This window comes from Alexandromys fortis, unplaced genomic scaffold (genome assembly GCF_014885135.2).
Source record: "Alexandromys fortis isolate MF-2015 unplaced genomic scaffold, M_Fortis_MF-2015_v1.1 scaffold_19, whole genome shotgun sequence".
In the NCBI taxonomy this organism is placed as follows: Eukaryota; Metazoa; Chordata; class Mammalia; order Rodentia; family Cricetidae; genus Alexandromys; species Alexandromys fortis.
Genome location: NW_026067890.1, coordinates 9,825,254 through 9,851,337, shown reverse-complemented (window position 1 = coordinate 9,851,337; position 26,084 = coordinate 9,825,254). Strand labels below are relative to the sequence as shown.

At 39.5% G+C, this 26,084-nt stretch overlaps 1 protein-coding gene and 1 pseudogene across 1 annotated transcript in view; one reads left to right on the top strand and one right to left on the bottom strand.

The window, feature by feature from the left end:
• Ugt8 (UDP glycosyltransferase 8) overlaps positions 1-26,084 on the top strand; it is a 61,692-nt gene that overhangs the window by 14,860 nt on the left and 20,748 nt on the right. Inside the window, exon 2 of the mRNA XM_050154001.1 lies at positions 7,639-8,462. Coding sequence (XP_050009958.1) covers positions 7,641-8,462 — 822 coding nt within the window. The 5' untranslated portion in view covers positions 7,639-7,640. The remainder of the gene's footprint in view (positions 1-7,638; positions 8,463-26,084) is intronic.
• Positions 3,862-5,716, bottom strand: LOC126506696 (zinc finger and BTB domain-containing protein 7B-like; annotated as a pseudogene).

Genomic DNA, 26,084 nt, shown 5'->3' with positions numbered 1-26,084 from the left:
TGTGTGTGTGTGTGTGTGTGTGTGTGTGAGAGAGAGAGAGAGAGAGAGAGAGAGAGAGAGAGATGTGTGTGTGTGTGTGTGTGTGTGTGTGTCTGAATTGAATGCATGTAAGCATGTGTGTGAGTTTTTGTCCTCTCTTTTTATAGTGGAGTAAAGTGGATTAATTTACTAGGTGTTAGCCTTTGTGTCAGGTTCTTACCTTTTCGAGATTGTTTCATAAATGAAAGCAGCTGTCTTAGTGTAAGTGAAGTAATGCTTTCAAGTCTCAAGAGCAGAGAAAAGAACTACACGGTCAGAGCTGTGAGTGAGCCACTTGCTTGACTTGCTCAGGGTTCTTCCACTTTTAGCACTGAAATGCCCATCCCCTGGTAACTCCCGCAAATCTGGGAAGACCATCATGATTCATCCTCCTAGTGCTATAGACAGACAGTACAGTGGCGTAGAGTGGGTATTTTAGCTCCTCATAAACAGTATCTGGCACAGACATAGAAGAATGGCATTTCTGACTCCAAGTATCTTTGTGGCTACACCTTTCCAGGTTTACTCTTTGGGAGTGCATGGCCTGGAGTGTCAGTTACCACAGTCGCACACCAGCTATGAGGCATGGTAGAGTGACTATTAGGGCAAAAATCAGAAAATGCACGTAGCATTTCTCCTTCTGTAACCAGAGCTTTTAAGGCAGAAGCCTGGGCTCAGCCACCAGTCCCCATATATCAGTTAAAGAGACAGAAATTAAAAAGCAGAGATATATTCAATGTGGTTATGTTGGGAAGAGGAACTAGAAAAGTGACCGTAAGTGCTGCTTGAGGAAACTCATAGGAGAGTTAGGTTTAGAGGATGAAGTTCTTACTCATCATGTCTGAACAGGTCCTGAGTGGTAATCTCAGAAAGAAGTCATTGCTGGAGGGGTTGGGGGGCTTAGATGTTTACTACCATTCCTGAGTAAGATTGTTAGCCCTAGACAATTGTCCTCATTGTATTTGACAGGAGGTCTTTATTTTATGTGGGAATAAAGTGGCCCAAGGATAGCCCCTTAAGTCAGAATAAAGGAGACAGAGGGACCAATGACAGGAAGCAATGTTAGCTTTTCATCCAGCTTCAGTACTTTGTGAGCTCCAGTGGGGAGTCAACACTTTTATTTCTAGGCTCCTGCTTTACTCCATATCCTCGTCCTGTAGGAGAATTTATTTATGCAACTCGAACTAGATGCTGCAAATGTTCTCTTTAATCTTTTTGGCCACGAACCAAGTTGAAGTAGAGGACACTATTCCTTGAGAAGAGAACAGAGGCCGCAGTCATCTTCTGATGCCTCAGTCTGGCATCTAGCACACCACAGAGTTCCCTGAGTACATCTCTCGCTGCTGTGATGGAGTGTGATGATAATTCTCTTAGTTGTTTATAACACTTCTATGATTATTGGGGTTACCTAAGGAAGAAAAGTAGAACCTCTGAACTCAAGGAAAACCTCTTAATTGTCAGTAGCAGTGTGCCTATTGGCTGGAGACACAGCTTGGCACTGTCTCTGTGCCTTAGGAGTTCTGTTCAGAAATATTTACTCAGGTGAGGCTGGGATTCTTGACTGTACTACAGGAAATAATTTCAGGACAAGTCAGGATAAAGCCCTGGTGGGCGTGGGCTTCAGGAGAGAGCATGCTTAAGTGCCTTTAGACTAACCATATGTATCATGAGTGGCTTCTGAACTTGCCAGTACTGCTTTGCAGCCCTATTCAGACTGCTGTGTTAGAACCGTTTGTTCTTTCACCTCATGTATGACAAATTACTATTCTTTCAATATGAAACGCCAAGTGCTGTCATGTGTCACACATTGGAATTGGTGAACCATATAGTTTATCTAAATCCTCAGGCGGTAGTCTGGAACCATCAGTTCTAATGTATGAATCAACTAATACCTACTCAAGTGTTTTGAGGAACAAAAAATGTGTAATTGTGTATAGAAAAGAGATTTAGTGCTACACCATGTTTTGTAAATAAAACTCCTACCTATAAAGTTGTTATTTTTTACAACGAATTTTAAATTATTATTTCTTACTGTCTCTTACACCCAAGGGTGGGTGGGGTAGGGTCAGGGGTAGAAGAAGGCTATGGGATAGAGAATGCTTTCTCAGACTAAGCCAGTAAGTGGGAAAGCAAAATGGAGAGATTGGCCTCACTGTCAAGGACTAAGCCTCAGGTTTCTCCAGCCCTGGGCTCCTCATTCACCTGAATTGCTAGGATGAGGCCCGGGACACCTGACCTTCCTACTAATATATTACATCATCACTTTGTAAATAGATATAGGCACGGGTTCTGTCACCCTCCTTGTTTGACCCCCCACCATTGGGGATATCTGTGCAAATGGGTGTGGAGATGCATGGGGAGAAGAGAGCACTGGGCCCTTGAGCCTGCCCCTTTTGGGGGGAGCAGGTGAAGAGGGGGAAATAGTGCAAGGTAGAGCCCCATTCACAGTAGAGATTCAGCACCAAACTAGGAAAGGGTAGGCTTAAGATTCTTTCCCACCTCAGGAGACTTGGTGGTTAAAAATGTGAAATTGCATTTCAACAAGACCACCAGAAGAGGCAATGCACACAATGGGGGTGGACTCACTCCTAAGAAAGAGTGACAGGCAAAATCTAGGAAAGGATCCTTTTTCCCCTAGGTTGGTTCTGCAATTGCCTAACCACCATATTGGCAAGGGGGCACCCATTCACAGGCCAGGATGTCTGGGTGTAATGCTAGATCATGAAAAATGGTCACTGGCCTGAGGTGGGGTGGGGATGGGATGGAGGATAGGGGTTTGGGTGGGGAGGGGAGGGGGAGGCCCACCCTTACAGGGCATGGCTTCCAGATGGCGCTGGCTTGGCCACTCCCTTCAAAAAGCTACCTCAACCCCTTACCCCATCCCACACCCAACACCCACCATCCCAGGGGATGCATTAGTGAGGGGCAGCAAGCAGCAGGGGCGGCTCTGCTTGAAGCTCCGTGGCAGGAAGATAAGGAGGAGTAAAGGCTAAGATGCTCAGCCCTCTCTGCCCTCTTGCCCCAGGGGAGGAGTGCCAGGTACAAGACATTCCCTGACCTGGAGACAGGAGGAAAGAGGTGGAGAGCTCCCTTAGTTGGGTGAAGCCCTCTTGCTACCACCTGGGGCTGGGCAGGTGAATCAATGAGGTCACTCTGCTGCCTTCTCCAAGATCCCAAGTCTCAGCTTTGGAACTGGGTAGAGGGCCACTGCGATGGCTCATTTCCTCCCTGTTCCAGTCTTTCTGGCTTCCACCTTGTTTCCTCCACCCACCCTTCCTTTGCCACCCCTTTGCATAATTTACTGTCGGCAAAAGGGAACAGAAACCAGGAAGGGGGTGGTCTCCGAAGAGATGGGCAGTCTTCTACCTCACACACAGCCAAAACTCAGGGTGCAAGGCTTTGGTCCCAAGCCTTAGATTCCTAGGAACCTGCATAAAAGAAGTGGGACCCCACAAATCAAAGATAGATTATTGGTTCTATTCTCCAGTAGCATTTGTGGACAGAGACCTTTACTGTGTGTGTGTGTGTGTGTGCATATACACATATATGTGTATATGCGTACATACATACATTTTTTTTCATATATTACTCCTTGGGTGATCATCCCAATCTAGAGAGCTTGTGCCTCAAAACCTCGGCTTGGAATTGGAATGAAGATTCTTGGGAGAAAGGGTTGATTCTCATGCCAGCAAGGCTCAGTATCCTTCACCCCAACTCCATTTGTCTTTGATGCTCCCTGTTGCTTAGCATGATGTCCCAGGCCTTGTGCTGTTACTGCCTGGCCATTCATCCCTCTTTGACGAGGACTCTGCCAATGGCGTGGTAGGTGTCCCCTCCTTCTCCTCATAGAGCTCTTGCATAGTGACTGGGGGTCCTGCATAGTGACTGGGAAGCCTTTTGCTCCTAGAATGGAGCCAGAGAGAGCTGGAAGGTGTCCATTTGAGCACTGGAGAGGTCAAGGCCAGCAGAGTCTGGTGGCTGAGGATGCTGAGTCATTCAGTGGCATATCATCCTCCTTCTGGTGCTCCCCTCCAGGCAATTCTGGCCCATGAAATGGTGCTGCAGGTGGTCCTCCTTGGTGAAAGCCTTGTGGCACAGGTGGCACTCATAGGGCAGGTCCGCAGTGTGTAGGTGCATGTGGTTCTTGAAGTCTTACTATGCAGGAAGCTGGCTGGGCAGTGTGGGCATGAGTAGGGGCACTCTACTGTGTGCTTCCGCATATGGACCTTAAGCTTGTCATTCCTGGTAAAGCAGATATCTTAAACCTCACAGGTGTGGTTCCAGGGTGGCTTGGCATAGAAAACTTAGGTAGGCCATCAGGTCAAAATCATTGGTATCTTCATTTGAACCATCTGGTGATATTGGGGGCTCATTGCTCTGTGCTAGCCCATAGGCTGGGGGATATACCAGCTTTTCCTCTTCTTCCTCACCCTCAAAGACCTCAGATCTAGGGCTGAGTAGGAGGTAAGGCAGCACCTGTGGGAGGATTGTACCTGGTCACAAACCCACTGCTCCCACAGTTGTCTACTCTACCAACCACCTCTTCTTGGTAAGTCAAGGGATAGGTGAGTTCTATGGATGTATCAGGGACCAAGTGGTTTGCTCAAACCCCCTTGGTTTGAAGAAAAGCTTTTCAGGACTTGCAGCTATGGCAGGCAATAGGTTGAATTGGTGGTGGTGGTGGTGGTTGGAGGGGCACCTGTGGAGGGCCATCTTCACATTGCGCTCTCCTGAGGTTGAGGCCGTGGTGGTGGCAGTGGCAAAAGTCTCCATTTATAGTCAGACTTGCTCACAGTCATCCTTATCTGAGCTGGGGGCTTCTAGCCCGCTATCTCGTAGAATTTCCATGTAGGCAACAATAACGCAGGGCATTTCCATAGTCAGGCAGCTTGGAGTACAGCCAGCATGTTGGCACTGCTGGTGATCAGTGTAGCTGTGTAGGCAAATTCCAGCAGGGCACCCAGGGCCTCAGGCCCTATAAAATCCTGCTCATACTCACGCACACCAGCCCATGCTCTTCCAGCATCTGTCACACCACCCCTGTCCCCATAACAGACCCCCACCCCCACCCGACAATAAGTAGAGCTTCTGGAAGTAGTTGCTGTTAGGCAGCCAGCACAGCCATGTGTGTGCAGTACTCCAGCCCCTGCATCCTGATGGTGAGGTCGCATAGATGGCCCAGCTGCCTCTGCTCCTTGAGGCAGCTCAGGAGCTCACTGTGTGGTCTGGGAATGAGATCTAGTCATGACATCCTCAGGACCCCCCCATCAGGGCTCCCCATCTTTTCCTCTGAGCCTTCTGGGACTGCAGAGGGACAGAGTTGGGAAGCATTACTTCCCCAGTCAGCCCAGGCTCTGTTCTGGTTCTGGTCAGAAGACTGAGGTGGGTGGCTCACCTCTAATTGCTGGGGAGACTCCTCTTCCACCACCCTTTGTCTTTTCCTGATGCTCTGGTCCCTGCTGCGCTATGGAGAGACTTACATTCACCTCATCTCCCCTTCCAGGGCCTGCCTCATCTGTCCTGTCTCACCTGTTTCCCCTGATAGTTCCACACACACACCTACCAGTTCCAAACTCCCCTCCCCCTTACCAACACTCTTGGTCACTTTCCCAGCACTCCCTCCCTCTGCCCAATAAGGATATAAGCTTACACCTCCTCCAATAGCTAGTTCCCGCAGGAGGTTTAAGGGTCCCTCCATCCTTTTCATCCCTTTCCTCTAGCTCTTACTATGCTTCCTGAGCCTTTCTCAGTTGTTCCCTTTTACTTTTTTCTTCTTTGTCCCTTCTGCTGCCATCCCTCTTCCTCTTCTCTGTCTCTCATTATCTCCTGTAGTCCACCTTCACTTATACAGTTTTTGATAAACAGTCTTCCTAAAACACAAATGACTATTAGGACAAGATATATAATAGCAGCAGAATAATCCAGGGGATGTGATCAGATGACTATGGACTAGGAGAATTTCAGCATTTGTTACTCACTGTGGTCCTTCCTCAGTGTATGACTTTGAGTGCGATTGAAGTGCATGCTAACTGTCAGGCCAACAGAGCAGAATAGTAGCTGTCTGCCATGAATCCATCAATGAGCATCTTGTGTATGCACATGGTGACAGTAGACAACAGTATTTATGGCATACCTGCTATTATGTAAATTTCATCCCTAGAATTTGTAACATGTGCATGCAAACTCTCTAATTTTTTCTTCTTTAAGCTGGAAGAAACTAACACCAGAGTGTCACAACTGGTATGAGGCCAAAATATAGTACATTAAAAACCTAGAAAGCATTTTTCTTCTTCAAGACTACTTATTTTGTCCTATATCGACCTTGTAATTAGAGAAAAGTTTGCTGTGGAAACTGTGGGGTTTTGTTTTTGTTTCTGTTTGTTTTTTATAGATTTTTTTATTTATAGAATACATTGTTTTTATTTCTGCTTTGAGTGAGAAAGGGAAAAATAGCTGAAAATATATTGCATTTGTTATTGGAAGAATCCAGCTTGTTTTGTGTGCGATTATTTTAGATTGCTTGCAAAATTTGAATATTGAAATTTGAATATTTGTTTCAGTTGAGTTTAGATGGTGGAAATTTGCCTAAAGAATTTGGCTAATACACAGTCATTAGCAAAAACACGCACGTTCACCATCATTTGTAATGTATGTCTAAATATATTTTGAGTTGTTCCTTGAAACCAAAGTGTCCAGTTCCCATGCATAACTCTTTAGACTGTTTCTTCGCGCAGAGGTCTTCCCTAGAGCCTGATGATATTCGGTAGCTTTGTGTACAGCTATTAGTTCTCCTGCAAACAATGTGCTTATTTCCCACAAATGGCAGAGTCAGACTTTGTACGTAACCTATTAACATGAAAGGCTAGAAGAAATGTCTGACTTGCAGTGTACATCCATGAAACTTGAGGTTGGTACTCTGCTTGAAGGTGGAATGTAGAAAGTGTGGTCTGGCACAGAGTCATTCACAAAACCCTTCTTCAATATACAATTACTCTTCGACTTTTGAAAGTCATTCACTTGGGTGATGCCCTGAATTAACACATTACATAATGACGAAACTGTTGCATAAATACAGACTGCCAGGATATTTAGCACACTTAATGATGATTTTACCTGTGAGGGCAATACATTTTCTACAGAATTACTGAACTACTACTTAATTATTTTATGAAGAGTGACCTCTTATTAGAAACCTTTACTCACAACTGGGAGTGTTACCACTAAGTTAAAATGACTTAAGTAGCAATTGGGTAGTGATATACCTGAAAATTAAAAACTATCACTCTCCTGGAATTAACAATGATATGACATATATTAAGAATAAGGATTTTTAATACTGTTTCATAGATAGTGTTCAAACAAGCGCTATCACTTGGCTCTACGCCTTGCAGAAGTTATTATTTGGATTAAAAACCTTTCATTTACTAATGAAATAATGTATTTTCAGATTGATCTTAATATGTATTGTGTGTCAATTTCTTCCAATTCTGTACTTCAATAATTTTTNNNNATTTTTAAAAGAATTGGATCATCCTATATTTTGGAAAATAAAGTCTTTGTGATTGTTTGAATGGCTAGCTTTCTATACTGTTTTAAGTTATTTTCTGGTTGTCTTCACAGCTATGAAGTCTTACACTACATATTTCATGCTCCTATGGAGTGCTGTTGGAATAGCAAGGGCTGCCAAAATCATCATCGTGCCGCCAATTATGTTTGAAAGCCATTTGTACATTTTCAAGACGCTAGCATCAGCCTTGCATGAGAGAGGCCACCACACAGTGTTCCTTCTCTCAGAAGGCAGAGACATTGACCCATCTAATCACTACAGCCTCCAGCGATACCCAGGGATCTTCAACAGTACCACCTCAGATGCTTTCCTGCAGTCTAAAATGCGGAATATTTTCTCTGGGAGATTGACAGCCGTTGAACTGGTTGACATACTGGATCACTATACTAAGAATTGTGACATGATGGTTGGCAACCAAGCCCTAATCCAGGGTTTGAAAAAGGAAAAGTTTGACCTGCTACTTGTGGACCCCAATGATATGTGTGGTTTTGTGATCGCCCATCTTTTAGGAGTTAAATATGCTGTATTTTCTACTGGCCTTTGGTATCCTGCTGAAGTAGGAGCGCCTGCTCCTTTAGCTTACGTCCCAGAGTTTAACTCACTCCTCACAGACCGCATGAACTTCCTGGAAAGGATGAAAAATACTGGCGTTTACCTCATTTCCAGAATAGGGGTCAGCTTCCTGGTTCTTCCCAAATATGAGAGGATAATGCAGAAGTACAACCTGCTCCCTGCGAAGTCCATGTATGATTTGGTTCATGGGTCCAGCCTGTGGATGTTGTGTACTGACGTAGCACTGGAGTTTCCGAGACCCACCCTGCCTAACGTTGTGTACGTTGGAGGAATCCTAACAAAGCCGGCCAGCCCACTGCCAGAAGTAAGGTTTGCTCAACATCTTGGTAATTTTTTTTTAAAATACAAGGGTCAGTTTTTATTCCTGAAAGTAAAAGTATTAATTAGTATCATTTTAAGAGCCCATAACTGATTAGTTCTGTTTATTTGTGGATCCTTCACCTCCCTGGAATTCATCTGCTTTGGGTGAGCATATCTATAGTAACAAGAGGCTCTCTGTCCTGTGTAAGCAGTAGATTGAGTGGAAAAACATATTTTTAAAAAATCACTGTGGTCTTTAAGTTGAATATATTTAACTGTTTAGTTTTAGCAAGCATAATTTATTTTGCTTTCAGTTAAACTCTGTCACAAATAGTGTGCAAAACACTGTGTTGAGTAAACTTAGTAAAAATGGAGAGAATAAATGTACTTCTTTGGGAATTTATAATGACTAGAATATTTCTATCCTATAGTAGAAATGAGTATTAATTTCAGAGTAGGAAATCGACTAATTTAAATTAATTACAAATGTAACATTTTAACAAAAAGCATGCCCTAGTGCAGTTTCATTTAAAACACAGAATTAATGGTACTTTAGAAATATCTGCTCCTCAAAACTGCATTCTTTTTGTGCTAGTTGAATCATCAGCAAATTCTTTCTTCAGAAATGTTGTTTTATCCTATTTTATTTTAATTAGCCACCTAGTCTATCAGGAGTCATTTATGCATATATTAAAAATGTTTTCTAAGGTTCTGGTAGCTCAGTACTTGATGCCAACTACAACAGTAGTAGAGTTTATATAATTTTATTTTCTTTCATCTCTGAAAATAGCCACCTGCACAAAGGGTTGATTTCCACTGTAGGCACTAAATAAAAAAAAAATCTGTCAGTCCCTCAATGAAGAGAAAACTCAGATTGTCTCTCATAGGTATCAACATAAAAATGATAACTGGGTAGTATTTTTCTTACAACATGAACAGGTGACTGAAATGTAGATGTGAGGCTTTTCTCATAGACCCATTCGAGTGACACTTAAGAAATGCCTTGGTATAGTCCACGTGACACGGATGCACTGAAATAGCTGGCTCCGTGTCCAGTGCAGTGTTAGCAGCTTGAATTGATGCAGTCACTGGAGTGTCAAGGGCACAGCTGCACTAGCTACTCTAGAGGATGACAACTGACCTTACCCCATCTCAGCCATTCACGAAGAGTCACCTTGGGATGTGTCACTGGCCTTCCTAAAGATAGTTAAAGTAAGAATTTAGCAGAACCTTCTCAAGGATTTAGTAAACAAAACTGACTTTACCTTGCTTGAGAAGGTCATTTCTCATGTCACAGAGATAACTTGCTCTTTCCGCAGCTTTGTCATTTCCCAGGGAGACTGGTGCTCTCTGCCAGCTTTATTGGTCTTGGTATCCGTACTTTGTCTACTCTGTCTCTTGGTTACAGAAAGATCTTATTTCTTGAGTTGCATCACCTTGAACAGCAAATTATAGGCATATAAGACTATTCTATGCTGACTTTTTTGTGTGCTTTCTGTCTTTATTAAGATACATAGTACTTGTGCATTTTTCTATAGTTTGAGTTTATTGGTATTGCCTTGGTTCCCCCGTTTACCCATATCTTAACTAGTTTTAATATTGCATTTTTAAACTTAAAATAACATTATTTATTTTACAGGTATGGGTATTTTGTTTACATATAGGTTGGTGCACCACATGCATTAATTACAGATGGTTGTGGTGGGGGAAATCTATTTGGGTCCTCTAGAAAAGTGGTCAGTCCTCTTAACCACTAAGCTTCCTCTAATCCATCGTTTTTGTTGTTGTTTGTTTTTGTTTTTTTTTTTAAACAATACTAGTGGGTTGTACATAATGTGTTAAAATATCTTTAGACTTGATTGACACTGACTTGACCTACTTTATGAGTTTATCAGTTCTTCATCCCTCATTGTGTTTTCTGTAGTGATTCTAGTGAAAGTATGCTTCTAGTGTAACAGCAGTTGTTCATATCTATTGGTAGTGTTACACATACAGTTGAACATACATGGCATGTGTTATACTGTAACGTGATCAGTAGCGTTGGATTTTAAATGAAGATTAGTCTCATTTCAGTGTACCATTCTTAGTATGGATATTGTGACAAATGTCTACCTTCTTCCTTCGGTTCCCTTACTCTGTTGTAATTTTATATGCTTAAAACATGTATCTTCCTTCTGTGATTACCCTTGTTGATGTCTGAGATAAGCTGCGCAATAGTGTTATAAAAGTTAATGAGTTTTTCAGGTGTTCATACAATTCCTGGACCTGTTTCTGACATTGAAACAGGAGGGTCCTGCAGGAAGCTGGTGAGAAATGTTGTTCAGTAACAACTACCCAGCTGTTCATTGCCTAGATATTTCATATTGGGGACATACTTCATTTTCCATCTGTCTAGAAATGATTTGGCAGTAAGATTTGAATTTTGCAGCATGGGAAAATTTCTAAAAGGTGTTTTTAGATGCTTTCGTGATGTCTGAGTGCACAGAAACTATTGTGAGTATCTGGACCAGTTCCATTCAGTAAATTTTCTCCTTCACAATACAGACAGCATAGCCCATCACTTGGCAGATGGATCTAAAGACTTTGAGTGCCTCATCAAAGCCCATAGTCTGTTCAAGGCCTTTGTACCATAGATTGCTAGGTTATTGCTTTGTTTGTCAAAAAGAGCTATACCCTTTTAACTCAGGTTATTCATTTACACATAGGTAATTGTGTGCAAGACTGAACAGAGATAGTTGTTTCTTCAGTCTTATTTGAGATCAGCGTCTGTGAGTGCTTAGTATAAGAATCATTTGAAACTAGTTAGACTCTTAGATTTCAGAGATTCTAGGATTAATAATAAAATGCTGCATGAATATAGTGGGAAGAAGTTTTTTACCCTAATAATTAAGTAGTTCAAGATGTAACTTAGAAATGTGGTTAGAGAAACCATCTCTGTTTGTGCCATCAGTGCCCAGCTGCCCACAGTAGGATTCTAAACACTTGAATTAAGGGGAAGACGTCTATCCGGGTTGGGTCACATCCTTGCTCAGGGTTATCCACTGTTATTACAAATCAGTACATAATATGGATGCCAATTTTCTTTCCTTTTTTTGAGACAGAATTTTTCTGTAGCTTTGGAGCCTATAGACCAGGCTATCCTTGAACTTACAAAGATCTGGCTGTCTCTGCCTCCTGAAGCTGGAAGTAAAGGGATGTGCCACCACCACCTGGCTAAATGCCAATTTTCTACAGGCTGGTTTGCCTTTGCCTAGGTCTTTTCACATATCTCTATTTAAATGGGGCCCTTCAATATTAAACATAAGTGAAATAATGGCATAGACAGTCAGTACATGTTGTAGTAATTTTATTGAATGCTATATATGTGTTTATTTAGGGAGTCTACCCATTATTAAATAGAAATTTTCCTATGATAACTTTAGATGTTTCCTCACTGACAGAAGTTCTCTAGCTTTGCCAGACTGTTGATGTCTGCCACCTTTCAGCTTCTACAATACTGAACTCTAACGACACCTATTAGACTTTCACTGTTTTTTTTTAAATATAATTTTTTTATTGAAAAAAAAAAAGATTTCCGCCTCCTCCCCGCCTCCCATTTCCCTCCCCGTCTCCCTTTTCCCCCCTCCTCCCTCTCCTCTCCCCCTCCCCCCCACTCCTCTCCCCCTCCCTCTCCAGTCTGAGGGGCAGTCAGGGTTCCCTGCCCTGTGGAAAGTCCAAAGTCCTCCCCGCTCCATCTTGGTCTAGGAAGGTGGACATCCAAACTGGCTAGGCTCCCACAAAGCCAGAACATGAAGTAGGATCAAAACCCAGTGGCATTGTCCTTGGCTTCTCAGCAGCCCTCATTGTCCGCCATATTCAGAGAGTCCGGTTTTATCCCATGGTTTTTCAATCGTAGTCCAGCTGGCCTTGGTGAGCTCACAATAGATCAGCCCCACTGTCTCCGTGGGTGGGTGCACCCCTGAGATGGGGAGAGAAAAGTGAGAAGGGGAGGTTGGGGGGAACTTGGGAAACGGGATGTTTGGGATAAAGGAAGGTCTGATAGGGGAGCAGGGAAGCACACATCTTAATTAAGGGAGCCATCTTAGGGTTGGCAAGAGATTTGGTGCTCCCAGGTGCCCAGGGCGATGTCCCCAGTTAGTTCCTGGGGCAGCTGAGGACAAAGAACCTGAAATGACCCTATCCTATAGCCATACTGATTAATATCTTGCATATCACCATAGAACCTTCATCTGGAGATGGATGGAGATAGAGACAGAGACCCACACTGGAGCACTGGACTGAGCTCCCAATGTCCCAAGGAGGAGCAGAAGGAGGGAAAATATGAGCAAAGAAGTCTAGACTTTCACTGTTAGCTTGGCAAATTGTGTTTCCTTAACATGAGTGTGGGTACTTCACAGGGAGTCATTTTTGTAGCACAAGTATCTGAACAATATTAGGCACTCAGTAGATGTTTTATGTTAGAAGAAACCAACAGAAGTAACCTTCAAAGGGCAAAATGTTAAACTGGTAGCAGTGTTGTTAGAGGTTAAAATCACTGTGTATTCCAAATTTATGTCTACATCTTATTTGGCAAAGCAACTAAAACTTCCAGACAAGTTTATTTTAGTGAACAAGAATAGATATACTAGTGGTTTTTTGATTGATAAAACCCAATTGGCGGGTGAATGGGTTATGTCATGGTTTTAAGATGGAAACAGGATTATAGTCATTGTATACCATATTTATTGAAGTGCCAGGTTATAGCCATTCTATACCATCTTGATCGAAGTGCCAATTTTCATAAGTTACTTTGTCAATATGTATAATCAGCATCATTTGGTTTCTAGGATGGATTCTATTGGTGCTATAAAGTGTCTTCGCACTGTTATGCTGGTATTTGGAAAACAGAAAGTTGAAGACCGTAATGTTTGAAGAGACTGAAATTTAATTCCATTTGTGCTCAGATGTTCACCACAAATTGAGAGTCAGGCAGGAAATGGTAGATTCATGCTTTTATAGTTTTTTGAGTTAGTTATAACAATTTGGCATTATTTTTTAGTAATAAACCAGAAGAAGTTTTTTATATTCAAATCTCTAGAGAAAGTAATTCAGGAACTGTGGAGCAATCAGTGGAGCAATTCACCATTCATTCCGCAGCATTGTAAGATGAAATAACTTGTCTGTTGCTCCTGTAAGCATTATGAACTAACAGGATTTATTGATATGATGTAAGATCCAATTATATGACCAGATTTTACTGTCTGAACTTGATATCACAGGGCTTAGCATAATTTTTAAGTCCCTTGCCCAAATATCTATCCTTAAACCATTATTGTGCCCTTGAGAATTGTGCAATGAGATATTGATAAAACATTGGCAATGTTAAGGGAAATATTTTAACTGGTATTTCTACCAGAGAGAGTTTTCATAATAAATTGCTGTTGGGACCATATACATGCTGTATTTTTCAAATTTCCTCATTCCAAGACAGTTCTATTTTAAATTAAACTTGCTGCTGTTAATGAGTTTGACACATTTATTTCTTAGTGCATTTTTAAACAAAAATCTTATTTTTCATTTTACATATTAAATAACATTATAATAGAATCTTATAATGCAGTTTGAAACACCAGGAAACAGAAAAATTTTCAGGTTCAAAACACACAAACAAATTTTTCCTAAAGAAGTTTTTCTAAATGGGTCAATTTGGCACCTGTTCTCAGTGACCAGTCAATTTCTTTTTTTTTTTATTTCCACATATGCAATCTTTTTTATTTTTATTGAGCTCTACATTTTTCTCTGCTCCCTTTCCTGCCTCTCCCCTCTTCTTCAACCCTCTCTCAAGTTCCCCATGCTCCCAATTTACTCAGGAGAACTTGTATTTTTCTACTTCCCATGTAAATTAGATCTATGTATGTCTCTCTTAGGATCCTCATTGTTGTCTAGGTTCTCTGGGATTGTGATTTGTGGGCTGGTTTTCTTTGCTTTATGTTTAAAAATCACTTATGAGTGAGTACATCTGATCATTGTCTTTCTGGGTCTGTGTTACCTCACTCAAAATGATGTTTTCTTGCTCCATCCATTTGCCTGCAAAATTCAAGATGTCATTATTTTTTTCTGCTTGTAGTACTCCATTGTGTAAATGTACCACATCTCCTTTATCCATTCTTTGGTCGAGGGGCATTAAAGTTGTTTCCAGGTTTTGGCTATGACAAACAATGCTGCTATGAACATAGTTGAGCACATGTCCTTGTGGCACAATTGAGCATCCTTTGGATATATACCCCAAAGTGGTATTACTGGGTCTTGAGGAAGGTTGTTTCCTAATTTTCTGAGAAATCACCACACTGACATCCAAAGGGGTTGTACCAGCTTGCACTCCCACCAGCAATGCAGGAGTGTTCCCTTTACCCCACATCCTCTCCAGCATAAGTTGTCATTAGTGTTTTTGATCTTGGCCATTCTTACAGTTGTAAGATGGACTCTCAGAGTTGTTTTGATTTGCATTTCTCTGCTGACTAAGGATGTTGAACATTTCCTTAAATGTCTTTCAGGCATTTTAGATTACTCTGTTGAGAGTTCTCTGTTTAGGTCTGCACACCATTTTTTAATTGGATTATTTGTTCTTTTGATAACCAATTTCTTGAGTTCTTTATATATTTTGGAGATCAGACCTGTCTGATGTGTGGTTGGTGAAGATCTTTTCCCATTCTGTAGGCTGCCGCTTTGTTTTGTTGACCATGTTCATTGCTTTACAAAAGCTTTTCAGTTTCAGGAGGTCCCATTTATTAATTGTTTCTCTCAGTGTCTGTGCTGCTGGGGTTATATTTAGGAAATGGTCTCCTGTACCAATGCGAACGTTCAAGTGTACTTCCCCCTTTCTCTTCTATAAGGTCCAGTGTGTCTGGCTTAATGTTGAGGTCCTTGATCTATTTAAACTTGAGTTTTGTGCATGGTGATAGATATGGGTCTATTTTCATTCTTCTACAAGTTGATATCCAGTTATGCCAGCACCATATGTTAAATATGCTTTCTTTTTTCCATTTGATATTTTTTGCTTCTTTGTCATAAAACAGGTGTTCAAAAGTGTGTTGATTAATATCTGGGTCTTCAATTCGGTTCCATTGGTCAGTTAATTACATGGTTAAAAGTGTACACATTAGGGACAAGTACTTTGAGGAGTGAAAGTGTTAAAAGAGCAAGACAATTAAGCATGTCTTCCTGTTCCCAAAATGCTCTTCTAGTTTAAGGAGGACGTCTTGTTAAAGGGGCCATTGACTTTTAACTATAGTGTCTTGTATGGTTTCTTTTTGACATGGATACTTGAGAGAATTGTTATGTTCAGGTTCAAGAGGAGAACCAAATGTCATTCACAGATACTATTTTGCCTTTATTTCATTCTGGCTTTTTTTTTCTAAACCCATTGGGGGCATATCTATAATATAGTAAAATAAACTTACTGAAGTACATTGGCCTGATTTTATAGTTCAATGACTATAGCAACTGCTAAATAAGTATCTCTAGAATGGAATAGCTTTGTGTACAATTAGAGAAGGGTTCATTTCATAATAGTTGAAGATTTCATTTACATCCCTCTTTAAGAAAACTCTAGGTTCTATTTTTTCTAATTTTCCAGAAAGAATAGTGGATGATGAAAATCAGCTTACAAATCTAGATTAAATTATTTTTATCTCATTTTAATTACAAAATTATGATTTCATATGTGTGTGTCCATGTGTGAGCATACATGCACATGTTGTGGTATATGTGTAAAGATAAGAGGACAGCTTGTAAGAGTTGTTCCTCCCTTTCTGCTGTGTATGTACCATTAATTAAGCTCTGATCACCAAAGTGGGCAGCAGATACCATTACCTACTGAGACGTCTCACTCAGGCCTACTTTATTTATAATCAAACTGTAAATGAGTCAGTAGTAAACCATTGTTTTGTCTCTTTGTCCTAGCTTACGACATGTGCAAGACAGTTTCTTTGTGACATTTACATAAGTGGTATATATAAGAACAGCCCCCGCTCTTAGGCCATAGTTACCCTCTCCTTCTTTTCTAATTTCTCTTTCCACTTATCTTCTTTTTAAAAGTCTCATCCACTTCAGATAAGATGTGAAAGAGAACATTTGGATCACCTTATAAGCATTCTTATTTCTTTTGGAGTTTTCGTTGGCAAAACCATGTACCCATTCAGTAATGAGTTCATAAAAGAGCTGGTAGTGATCAAGGAAATAGAAAACCACTATTATAATTTGTATTTAGCGAAACTTTAGTTATATATAAAAATAATTATAAATAGCATTTGTTTATTAAAAACTAATAAACATTCCTTAGTTGACAGACATCTGGGCTGTTTTCAGTATCTAGCTATTATGAATAGAGCAGCAATGGACATGGCTGAGTAAGAATATCTGTGGGAAGATGTAGAGTCATTTGGGTATTTTGCCCAACAGTGGTATAGGTAAATCTTGTGGTTGATAGATTTTCAGCTTTTTGAAGAACCTCCACATTAATTTCCAAGGTGGTTGTACCAGTTTGCACTCCCACTAGCACTGACTAAATTCAGCATATGCTATAGTTTGTTTTATTGATCTTGACCGTTCTGGCTGTGGTAAGAAAAAAAAAAATCTCGAAGTAGTTTTTATTTGTATTTCTCTGGTGACTAACTAAGGATGTTGAACAGTTCTTTAAGTGCTTCTCAGTCATTTGTGTTTCATCTTATGAGAAGTCTCTCTTGGTTTAGTTCAGTACACCATTTTAAATTGAATTGTCTTTATGATGTTCAGGTTTTTTTTTTCTTTTCGTTCTTTGTGTACTTTAGACCCCATCAGATGTAAATTATAAAGAATCTTTCCTCCTTTTCTAGGCTCCTTTTCTGATCAAATGTTTGTGTACTTTGCTGTGCCAAAGCTTTTAAACTTTATCATATCCAATTTATTAATTGCTAGTCTTATGCCCGTGCTACTGGGGTTCTGTTCAGAAAGCCCTTTCCTGTGCCCACAAATGCAAGCCTGTTCTCTACATTTTCTGTGTCAGATTCGGGGTGAACTCAGACAGTGACAGCACACACAAGGTCTGCACAGGCTCAAACTAGACAAAGTCCCAGCCCTGAGAAGGAGGAGAGGACACCAAGTCTCAACCATAACCAAAAACTTACAATTAATTCCTGCTTGGAAAGAGAAAATCAGCTTCCTCCAGTGGGTATGCCCAAATCACACCCCCAGGGCAGGCCCCGTGCCCAGGAATAGTTGGTTAACTTAAAGCAGACTCCGTGTTTTTGTATCCTATTAGTTTGGTTTTGGAATTTTGTTGTTGTTGTTGTTTGTTGTGATTTTGTTTTTGAGAAGGAGAAAGAAGGACATGAAATTGGGTGGGTAGAGAGATTGGGAAGAGTAGGGGAACGAGAAAGAATATGATCAAAGTATCTTGTCAAAAAATTTTTAAATAAAAAAAAAATTAAATCCTCTAATTACAAATTGAAACGGCCAAGGGAACAACAAACCAAGATGCATTTAGGAAAACATGTATGCACCAAACTCTAGCACACGCAAATTCATAAGAAGTGTTCTACTGGACTTCAAGACAGAGTTAATTCAACTCAGTAACTAGGTGATTTCAATACCCTACTTTCTCCAACAAACAGGTGATCTGGTGAAAAATAAGTAGAGAAACAGAATTAAAAGGCATAATATGTCAAATGGACACAACAGGTAATCTACTGAGTATTAAACCTCAAACTAAAGAATATATATTCTACTAGCACCCATGGAAATTCCTCTAAAACAGACCATATATTAGAGAATAAATCTCAGCAAATATAGAAAAAATTGAAATAACTCAGTGTTTTCTCTCTGACAACACAATACAACAAAATCAACAACAGAAGAATTCCTAGCACATTGGTTCTCAACATGTGGGCTGTGACCCCTTGGGGGTCGCATATCAGATATCCTGCATATATGATATTTACATTACAGTTCCTAACAGAAAAATTACATTTTGAATTAGCAACAAAATAATTTTATGGTTGGGGATCACCACATGGGGAGCTGTCTTAAGGGCCATAGCATTAGGAAAGCCGAGAACCACTGCTTTAATGGTTGCACAAACTCAAAGAGATGAAAATAAAATAAAATAACCCAAAAAACTCAGTACAGAATAGTGGATATGCCAAAACATAATCAAGAAAGAAATAATTTTAATTTTCACAACACAAAGTAGTGTGTAGGCATGGGTAAATAACTCCTTGAGAGCTCACTGGGCCAGTAACCAAAAGGCTATTGGCTGAATGAATTCCTACAACAGTAGTGTTTGTGAGTATTTCTTGAAATGTAATCTTACATAAAATTTTAGCGGAGCTGGAGAGATCCCTCAGTGGTCGAGAGCACCAGTCTCTGAGAATCCAACTGATTCCCAGGACCCACACAGTGAATGGCCCAGAACTCCAGATTGAGGGAATCCATTGTCCTCTTCTGACCCAAGGATACCTTTGCACACAGACATATGGATATACAAATAAATAAAATAAAGATCAATCTTAATAGAGAATTTAAAACATATCAAATTATGTATGCAATTTAGTTTCTCTTTGGAGCAAAATGACTAGCTCAACAAAAACAATAATAAAAAAAACTATAGGAAGAAAAATAAATTGTATGATGAAATATCTTTGTATGATGGAGGCTTTTTTAAATAAGATTTTGTGAAATATTCATAATTTTAATTTTTTTTGCTTTTTTTTTTTTCGAGACAGGGTTTCTCTGTGGCTTTGGAGCCTGTCCTGGCACTAGCTCTGTAGACCAGGCTGGTCTTGAACTCACAGAGATCCGCCTGCCTCTGCCTCCCGAGTGCTGGGATTAAAGGCGTGCGCCACCATCGCCCAGCATAATTTTAATTTTTAAATAAATGTTAGGATATAGGTAAATGTTTCAAGCTTTTAAAAACTTAATTTCATTTAAGTAAATTTCTGATGAGTATTTTATTTTTATTGTACAAATTTAAATTTAGTTTTAAGTAAATAAAGCTTGTCTATGAAAATTTTATATTTTTAAAATAGTAATTGATGTGATATATCATTTGGATCTTTTTTCTGTTATAAAAATCCTTTTTTTGACAGTTGAGAGGTAGTTGTCATGACAAATCAGAAAGGTAAAGATAAAAGAATTCACTTCTCTGCTAGACTATATATGACTTTTCATTCCCTTTCAGCTGAATTCCTCAAACCCCTACCTTCATTTTTCAAAGTAATAATGATGCTTTAATGTAAATGATATAGCTCACCCCACTAGATTTACTTTGTAATAAATTTAAATGCTTTTAAAATTAGGATCTAATGGAACTCATGCTGTGACTTAGCCTATTTGTGATCTCAACAGAGTAAATTCTAAGCTGGAGTTACACTCTACTCCCCAGCAATTTTCAACAGCGCCAGAAAGTACTACATTAACTTTATTTGCATATTGTAAATATAATCTGTACTCACATTGATAACACCACTTTTTTTTTCAGCTGAATGGGGCCTCAAAATAGTACGAATATTTGAGTAATTTGTTATCGCGTTAAGAAGGCAGTATTAGGCACTACTGGTTACGACCAGTTGAGGCTTTACACAGCTGTGCACTTAGCATTTAATCATGCAATGAATTTCTAATGAGAAAATCAGACTGGACAAAGCATGCCCAGTGAATCTGATACAATGCCATTTTTTGTTTGAGAAACATAAATAAATACTCTTCTTACATTAGAGGTTTCATTAATAGGTGTTTGTGCTTGGTATATCAGGCAGACAGATGCTAACAAAATGTCTTCACCTGCTGATAGTAATTTATCACTCTGAACCTTTCATAGAAATCCAGGGTCTCTTTAAAACAACACTAATCGTAGTCGTATTTCTGTCGGCATTTGACATTTACCTTCAATATTTTAATTTTTCTTTCAACAGCTTCCTTTTTTTTACCTGCATGCAAAGTATCTAGTGATCTCCTCCCCTCCCCTTTCTGTCACTCCTAGCCAGAGACATGTAGCCAAAAATCCCACTGTAGCAACCTTTCTCCAGTGATTTTACAGTGTCTCAGGCTGCCAGTTGCTACACTGTCCACTTCCTTTGATCAACAACACCAATTTCTAATCCTTGAATGCAGTATGTTACAGCAAAAGAAATGGCAGCTAAGTTCGTTTATTGCAATATAGTAAGAGCTGAGAACAACTTACTGTATTGCCTTTCTAGGAGTAGTGAATATTTCATGCTGAAATTTGAGTTGGAAGGACAGTAAGGTGTTAAGTCAAAACAGTCATACCAGCAGTGTAATTAGACAGAAGATAGTGATTCAGGGCAATCGGGTGAAGTACTCTAGATGCCCTGATGCTAGTTTTCCTGACTGATTAGAGGTGAGATTATCCCTGCAATGATTGGAATTTACTGGAGGAAGTAAATTCTCTCCTCATGCCTTTCACATTTGAGTCACTACAGCATGTGTGACCAGTGCGTCTAACTTTCCCTTTTAGGCTTGAGAAGCAAATAGGTCACACACGCAATACTGAGAAGGTAATGTCTTCAGGAAGGACTGTGTTTGGGGTTTATCTGGAACTTGGCCCTTGTAGATTAGCTGTGCTTCATTAATCGCTACTGTCTGGCCTGTGTTCTATAAAGGAGAGAGGGAGCCTGAGCTCGAGATCTAGGAGTTTGAGCCTCAGGCCTGCCACCAAGAGCTGCTTTTATTTTCATGGGGCTAGAACATCAACATGACCTTTCTGAGTCAAGTGATCTTTGTAATAAAAGACATATGCTATTTTTCAATATTATAGGCATTAGTTGTAGATAAATTAGAACATTTATATTTACAAACTATGGAGCATTATTATAAAAATAAAAGATTACCATAGTGTGTTATGGTAATGAGCATTACTATTTAAATAAATAAATAAATAAATAAATAAATAAATAAATATTATGTACTCAATAAAGACAAGCTGTGTTTTCAAATATTTAGTGGAGAATAATATAGAGTTTAAATGCATTTCTCCTATGAAATCCAAAAATAAGCCTTTTTAGAAGCCTTATTTGAATTATACCTAAGAACTTGAAAGTGAATCTAAACAATATTGGAAAAGCTGAAACTGCTGTCTCTGACCCACCATAGCCACTTTGAAGCCTCTTTCACATTGTTAATTTGCTTTAATAGTATGTCTTCTAAATATCTTTGTTATTTTATTTCCAAACCCTTGGGAGTTTAAAACAATAACTCTATAGTAAAAGGAGACATGGGGGAGGAGTTTGCTGTGACTCACAGTGTCCATCACGGTGGGAATGGCCTAGTGACGGCGGTTTGAGGCAGCTGGTCATGCTCACTCTCCTGTCAGGAAGCAGAGAGGGGAATGCTGTACACAGCTTAGTTTCTTTATTTCTATACAGTCTGAGATCTCAGCACATGCAATGACTTCATTTTTCCCCAACTAGAGTGAATCTTCAAAGCTTGATTTTAACCTAATGTAGAAAGGTACACACAAACCACGTCAAGATGCTTGCTTCTGTTTTATGACTCTAAATCCCATCAGATTGAGAAGATTAATCACCACATAGGCTTCATGGAAACTGAAGGTTCTAGATTGGGGCAATCCACACAGACTTTGCATTTAGCTGAAGAAATCCAGACTTCCTCATCAACATAGGTTCAGACTATTCATGTCCTAACTGAAAAGTTTGTGAGAAATTAGCCTTTAGGATTATAAGTTAACAATTATAGCCTTATACATTCTTTCCACTAGATTAATATTATATATCTTAAACCTCTAATGGCTTTCCTGAAATCACCTGTGACACAGAGTGGCCTATGTATGCATTGATGCATAATGCTTGCTTTAAATAGTAAAAACAGCCTCCAGGTATGTTTTTGATTATGATAGTTAAGCCAGAAAAATAACACTTAGAAGATTTGAAATCATTCATTTATTCAATAATACAGGATTTAGTGAAACAGAATAGTTTCGTTCTAAAGAAGCTTAAGCCTCATGAGGAAGGCAAACACTACTAATCACATTAAGTAAAATTTGGAAGCACTGTGACATGTTAATCATGAACAACTGGAAATGAACAGGGATCATAATGAGATTTTTCTGTGAGGGTCCCAGGATGTTCACTCTGGTACTTAGGCCATTGGCTTCTGGACCTGAGCAGTAGGCATGCATAGTAGGTTAAACAACCTCATCACAAAATGCTTGGTAGAATAGTTAGGTCTTGGAATGGAGTCATAATGACATCACCATCAGCAACAACAACAAATCCAGCCTGAGATGTTTTATAGACATTGCTACATCCTCTCTACCTTATTCTTTCTTTCCATCGTTTCTATATTAACTCATGGAAGTCACTGTATACAATACAGGAGGGACAGTATCTACCGCAGGTAGAGAACCAATAAACCCACATTTTGTTTTGGAATAATTATAAAGCCTCCCTGTCCAAAAGCAGGGTCTATATGGTTCATTTTTCAAATGGTTATCAACTGATAAATTCATTACAAATTAATGAAGCCTCCTGTCTCAGTCCAGGATTAACTGTTTTCATAACCAAAGTTATACTTTAAGTTAGATTGTATAAATCATAGACTCCAATTCTTGGGAGTAATGAGAAAGTTATTCTATAATTTAAAATATTAGACTAAGAAAATATACCATTTTAAAAATAGAAAAATAATTTCCAGTGCTTTCACATCTTAGAGGATGTTTGATAGAGTTTTTTCTTACCACATTTTCTTACCTGACTAGCATTGCAGTACTGTTAAGACCTGTGGTACAGAGCTGTGAGATTACTCGGCAGGATAGGTACCGGTCTCCAGCATTACACCTGAGTTCCATTCGTGGGACCCATGTGGTAGTAAACTGACTCTTAAACGTTGCCCTCTGACCTCTACACGAGCACACAGCATGCTCAGATCTGAACACACACACTACGTAAACACAGTATACTGAGATGAGATTGTTTTAAGGACTGAGGGTTGTTTGACAGGCTCATAAAGCAGGAGAAGAACCACTGTGGTAGACTAGAAACAGATGTATTAAGGGATTGGAGTGAACTCGGAAAAGAAGAAAGGTAAAAAATGCAAAATTTTTTGAGCCTGAAACATACAAAATTGAAGTGTGGTGCAATTCTTAGATTAGACGTGTCCCTGTCCGTCGCCTGAACTAGCTGTCCTTGTATTCTGACTGAAAGATCCGTATTATAATTTTATGTCTACCTGGGCACTGAAAAGTAATACTAATCTGACTTAGAACCTTAAAGTAAAATTTAAAAGTTGTGAGATAAATTTTAATGTTTTTAAGTACATGTAAACTCATTATATGATAGAAATAAACATTAAGGAAGGAAGCAGCAGGGCTTTTTATTGTCACATAGTAGAAGTGGGGAGATGGCTCAGTCAGTAAACTCCTTGATGCTGGATCCATCCGAGTTTTAAAAAAACAAAAATCCATAGCAGTGCATATTTGCAATCTCCGTGCTGGGAGGCAGAGACAGGAGAAGCTAGTGTAGGCAAGTGGTGAGCATCATTTAAGTGAGTCATCCTGTTTCAAAAAGAAAAGACGAACTGAGAAAGACACCTGTCATCGATCCCTGGCCTCTGCGTATCACATATTCACACAGGATCAATACAGAATTCTCTCTCACACACGCACACACACAAACGCACACATGCACATACCATGTGCATGCGCATGCATGCAGGCTTGCACTCATGCATGCACACAAGACAGGCTTTCTCGGAATACAAGAACAAAACTTTATTTATAAACAATTAATTGCACTCTATTTCTCTATGACTTATGCCTTAAGATCCATGAAAATAATATATGTCCTTTGAAATGAATATTTTCTTTATCATACACCAACAGAAAGCCAAGCAGTAACCTTACAAAATAAATAGCTTTGACAGAAGGGTCAAGCAAATTGAAGTTCTGCCTATTGAAATGATCAGTGCCGAGTTTACTCAGCTGTCTGTGCAGGGTACGTGATTCAACAACATGCTGCTGCGCTGTCAAGTGAAAATAAAGCAAAGTATCTACAGATCAAAACGGTGATTTGAAAATAGTACAGTAGCCTCATCCTGAGAAGAAAGCCTCAGTGAAGTTCTATGCCCTGATTGCACTCATATATACATCTAGCTGTAAGGTGGATAACAGCTGATTTAAGTGCCTAATGTAGTTTGGCCACGACGTTGCCTAAAGTGATTATAACTCACTCTGTTTTGTTCTGTAAACTATAAAATATTACCATAAGGTAGACTGTCGCTTTAAAGGATGGGAATAAAACACCTTTTTTGTGTTGGTTATTTCAATGATATTTTATTTTGTATGTTTGGTTACAATTAAAGATTATAAATTGCCAGGGCAGGACTCTGTTAGTAAGGGTCATAGTTTTTCTGATTTGTTTATATTAAATAATGAAAATGATGTTTGTATACAAAATGATGACATTGGCTTTGATCTACAATTAGGCCTTCATAGTCAGGAAGACAGAAATCAAGTATTAAAATATTATTCGAAATCTAATATTCTATTATTCTATATAGTCTGTAGAGATTATTAATCTAATAAATAATCTATTATTCTTGTATAGCCAGGGATATACACATGAATCACTTGAATTGTATTTGGAGCAATAGGCAGGAATATCCTTGAAAAGCAGCATTAAACCCTGCAATTTCAAGAAATTGTGAGGGTTTTTTTTTTTTGCCTTTCTTTTGGTGCTAATTAAGAGGAAGTTTATGGAAGCCAGGCAATGGTGGTGCACGCCTTTAATCCCAGTACTAGGGAGGCAGAGGCAGGCGGATCTCTGTGAGTTCGAGACCAGCCTGGTCTACAGAGCGAGTTCCAGGACAGGCTCCAAAGCCACAGAGAAACCCTGTCTCGGGGAAAAAAAAAAAGGAAGTTTATGAGGATTAGAGAAAAATGTTATACCACATGTGAGACTAATAATATTGAGGGGCTTTTAGGTAATATTGTTTTAGAGTAAGGTTCTCTCATAAACACCAGTATTTGCTTATGTATTGCTAAGCTCTGTTCACATACATAACATGTGACCAGCAAATGCCTATTAAGAATGCATGTGTAATTTTTGCCGGATTCTCAGAGAAACATCGCAAGTGTTTATTAAGTTATTCCTGAGAGCTATAGCTCTTAAGGGTTTGAGGGACAGAAGAGATAATAATACATCCTCCAAAGAATTCTTGAGAAGAGAATTGGGTGTAAACATACATGAATACAGAGATAATGTTTTGTCATATTTAATATGCATAATAATAAGTATTGCATGAGATTCACAGTGGATCTCTAAAAGACAATTAGTTCAGCGATGCCTCTGGCAAATGCACTTAGATTTTACTGTTTTGCAAAATTTACAAGTAAGGACCTAGAATATCGTTCATGTAGCCTATTGTTCCTTTGCAGTCTATTCTGATCATTTCCATTGCCAGGCTTTAAGGCATTCTTAGTACTTTTGAAAAGGCAAAGAATCATGTAATATGATCCTTTACAGAGAGTTTTACACTACCCAGACTCTGGCACATAACTGTAATCCTGGCTCTCAGAGGCTGAGGCAAAAAGGCTGAATCTAAGACTAGTTTGAGCAACAGAGTAAGTTTAAGGCCA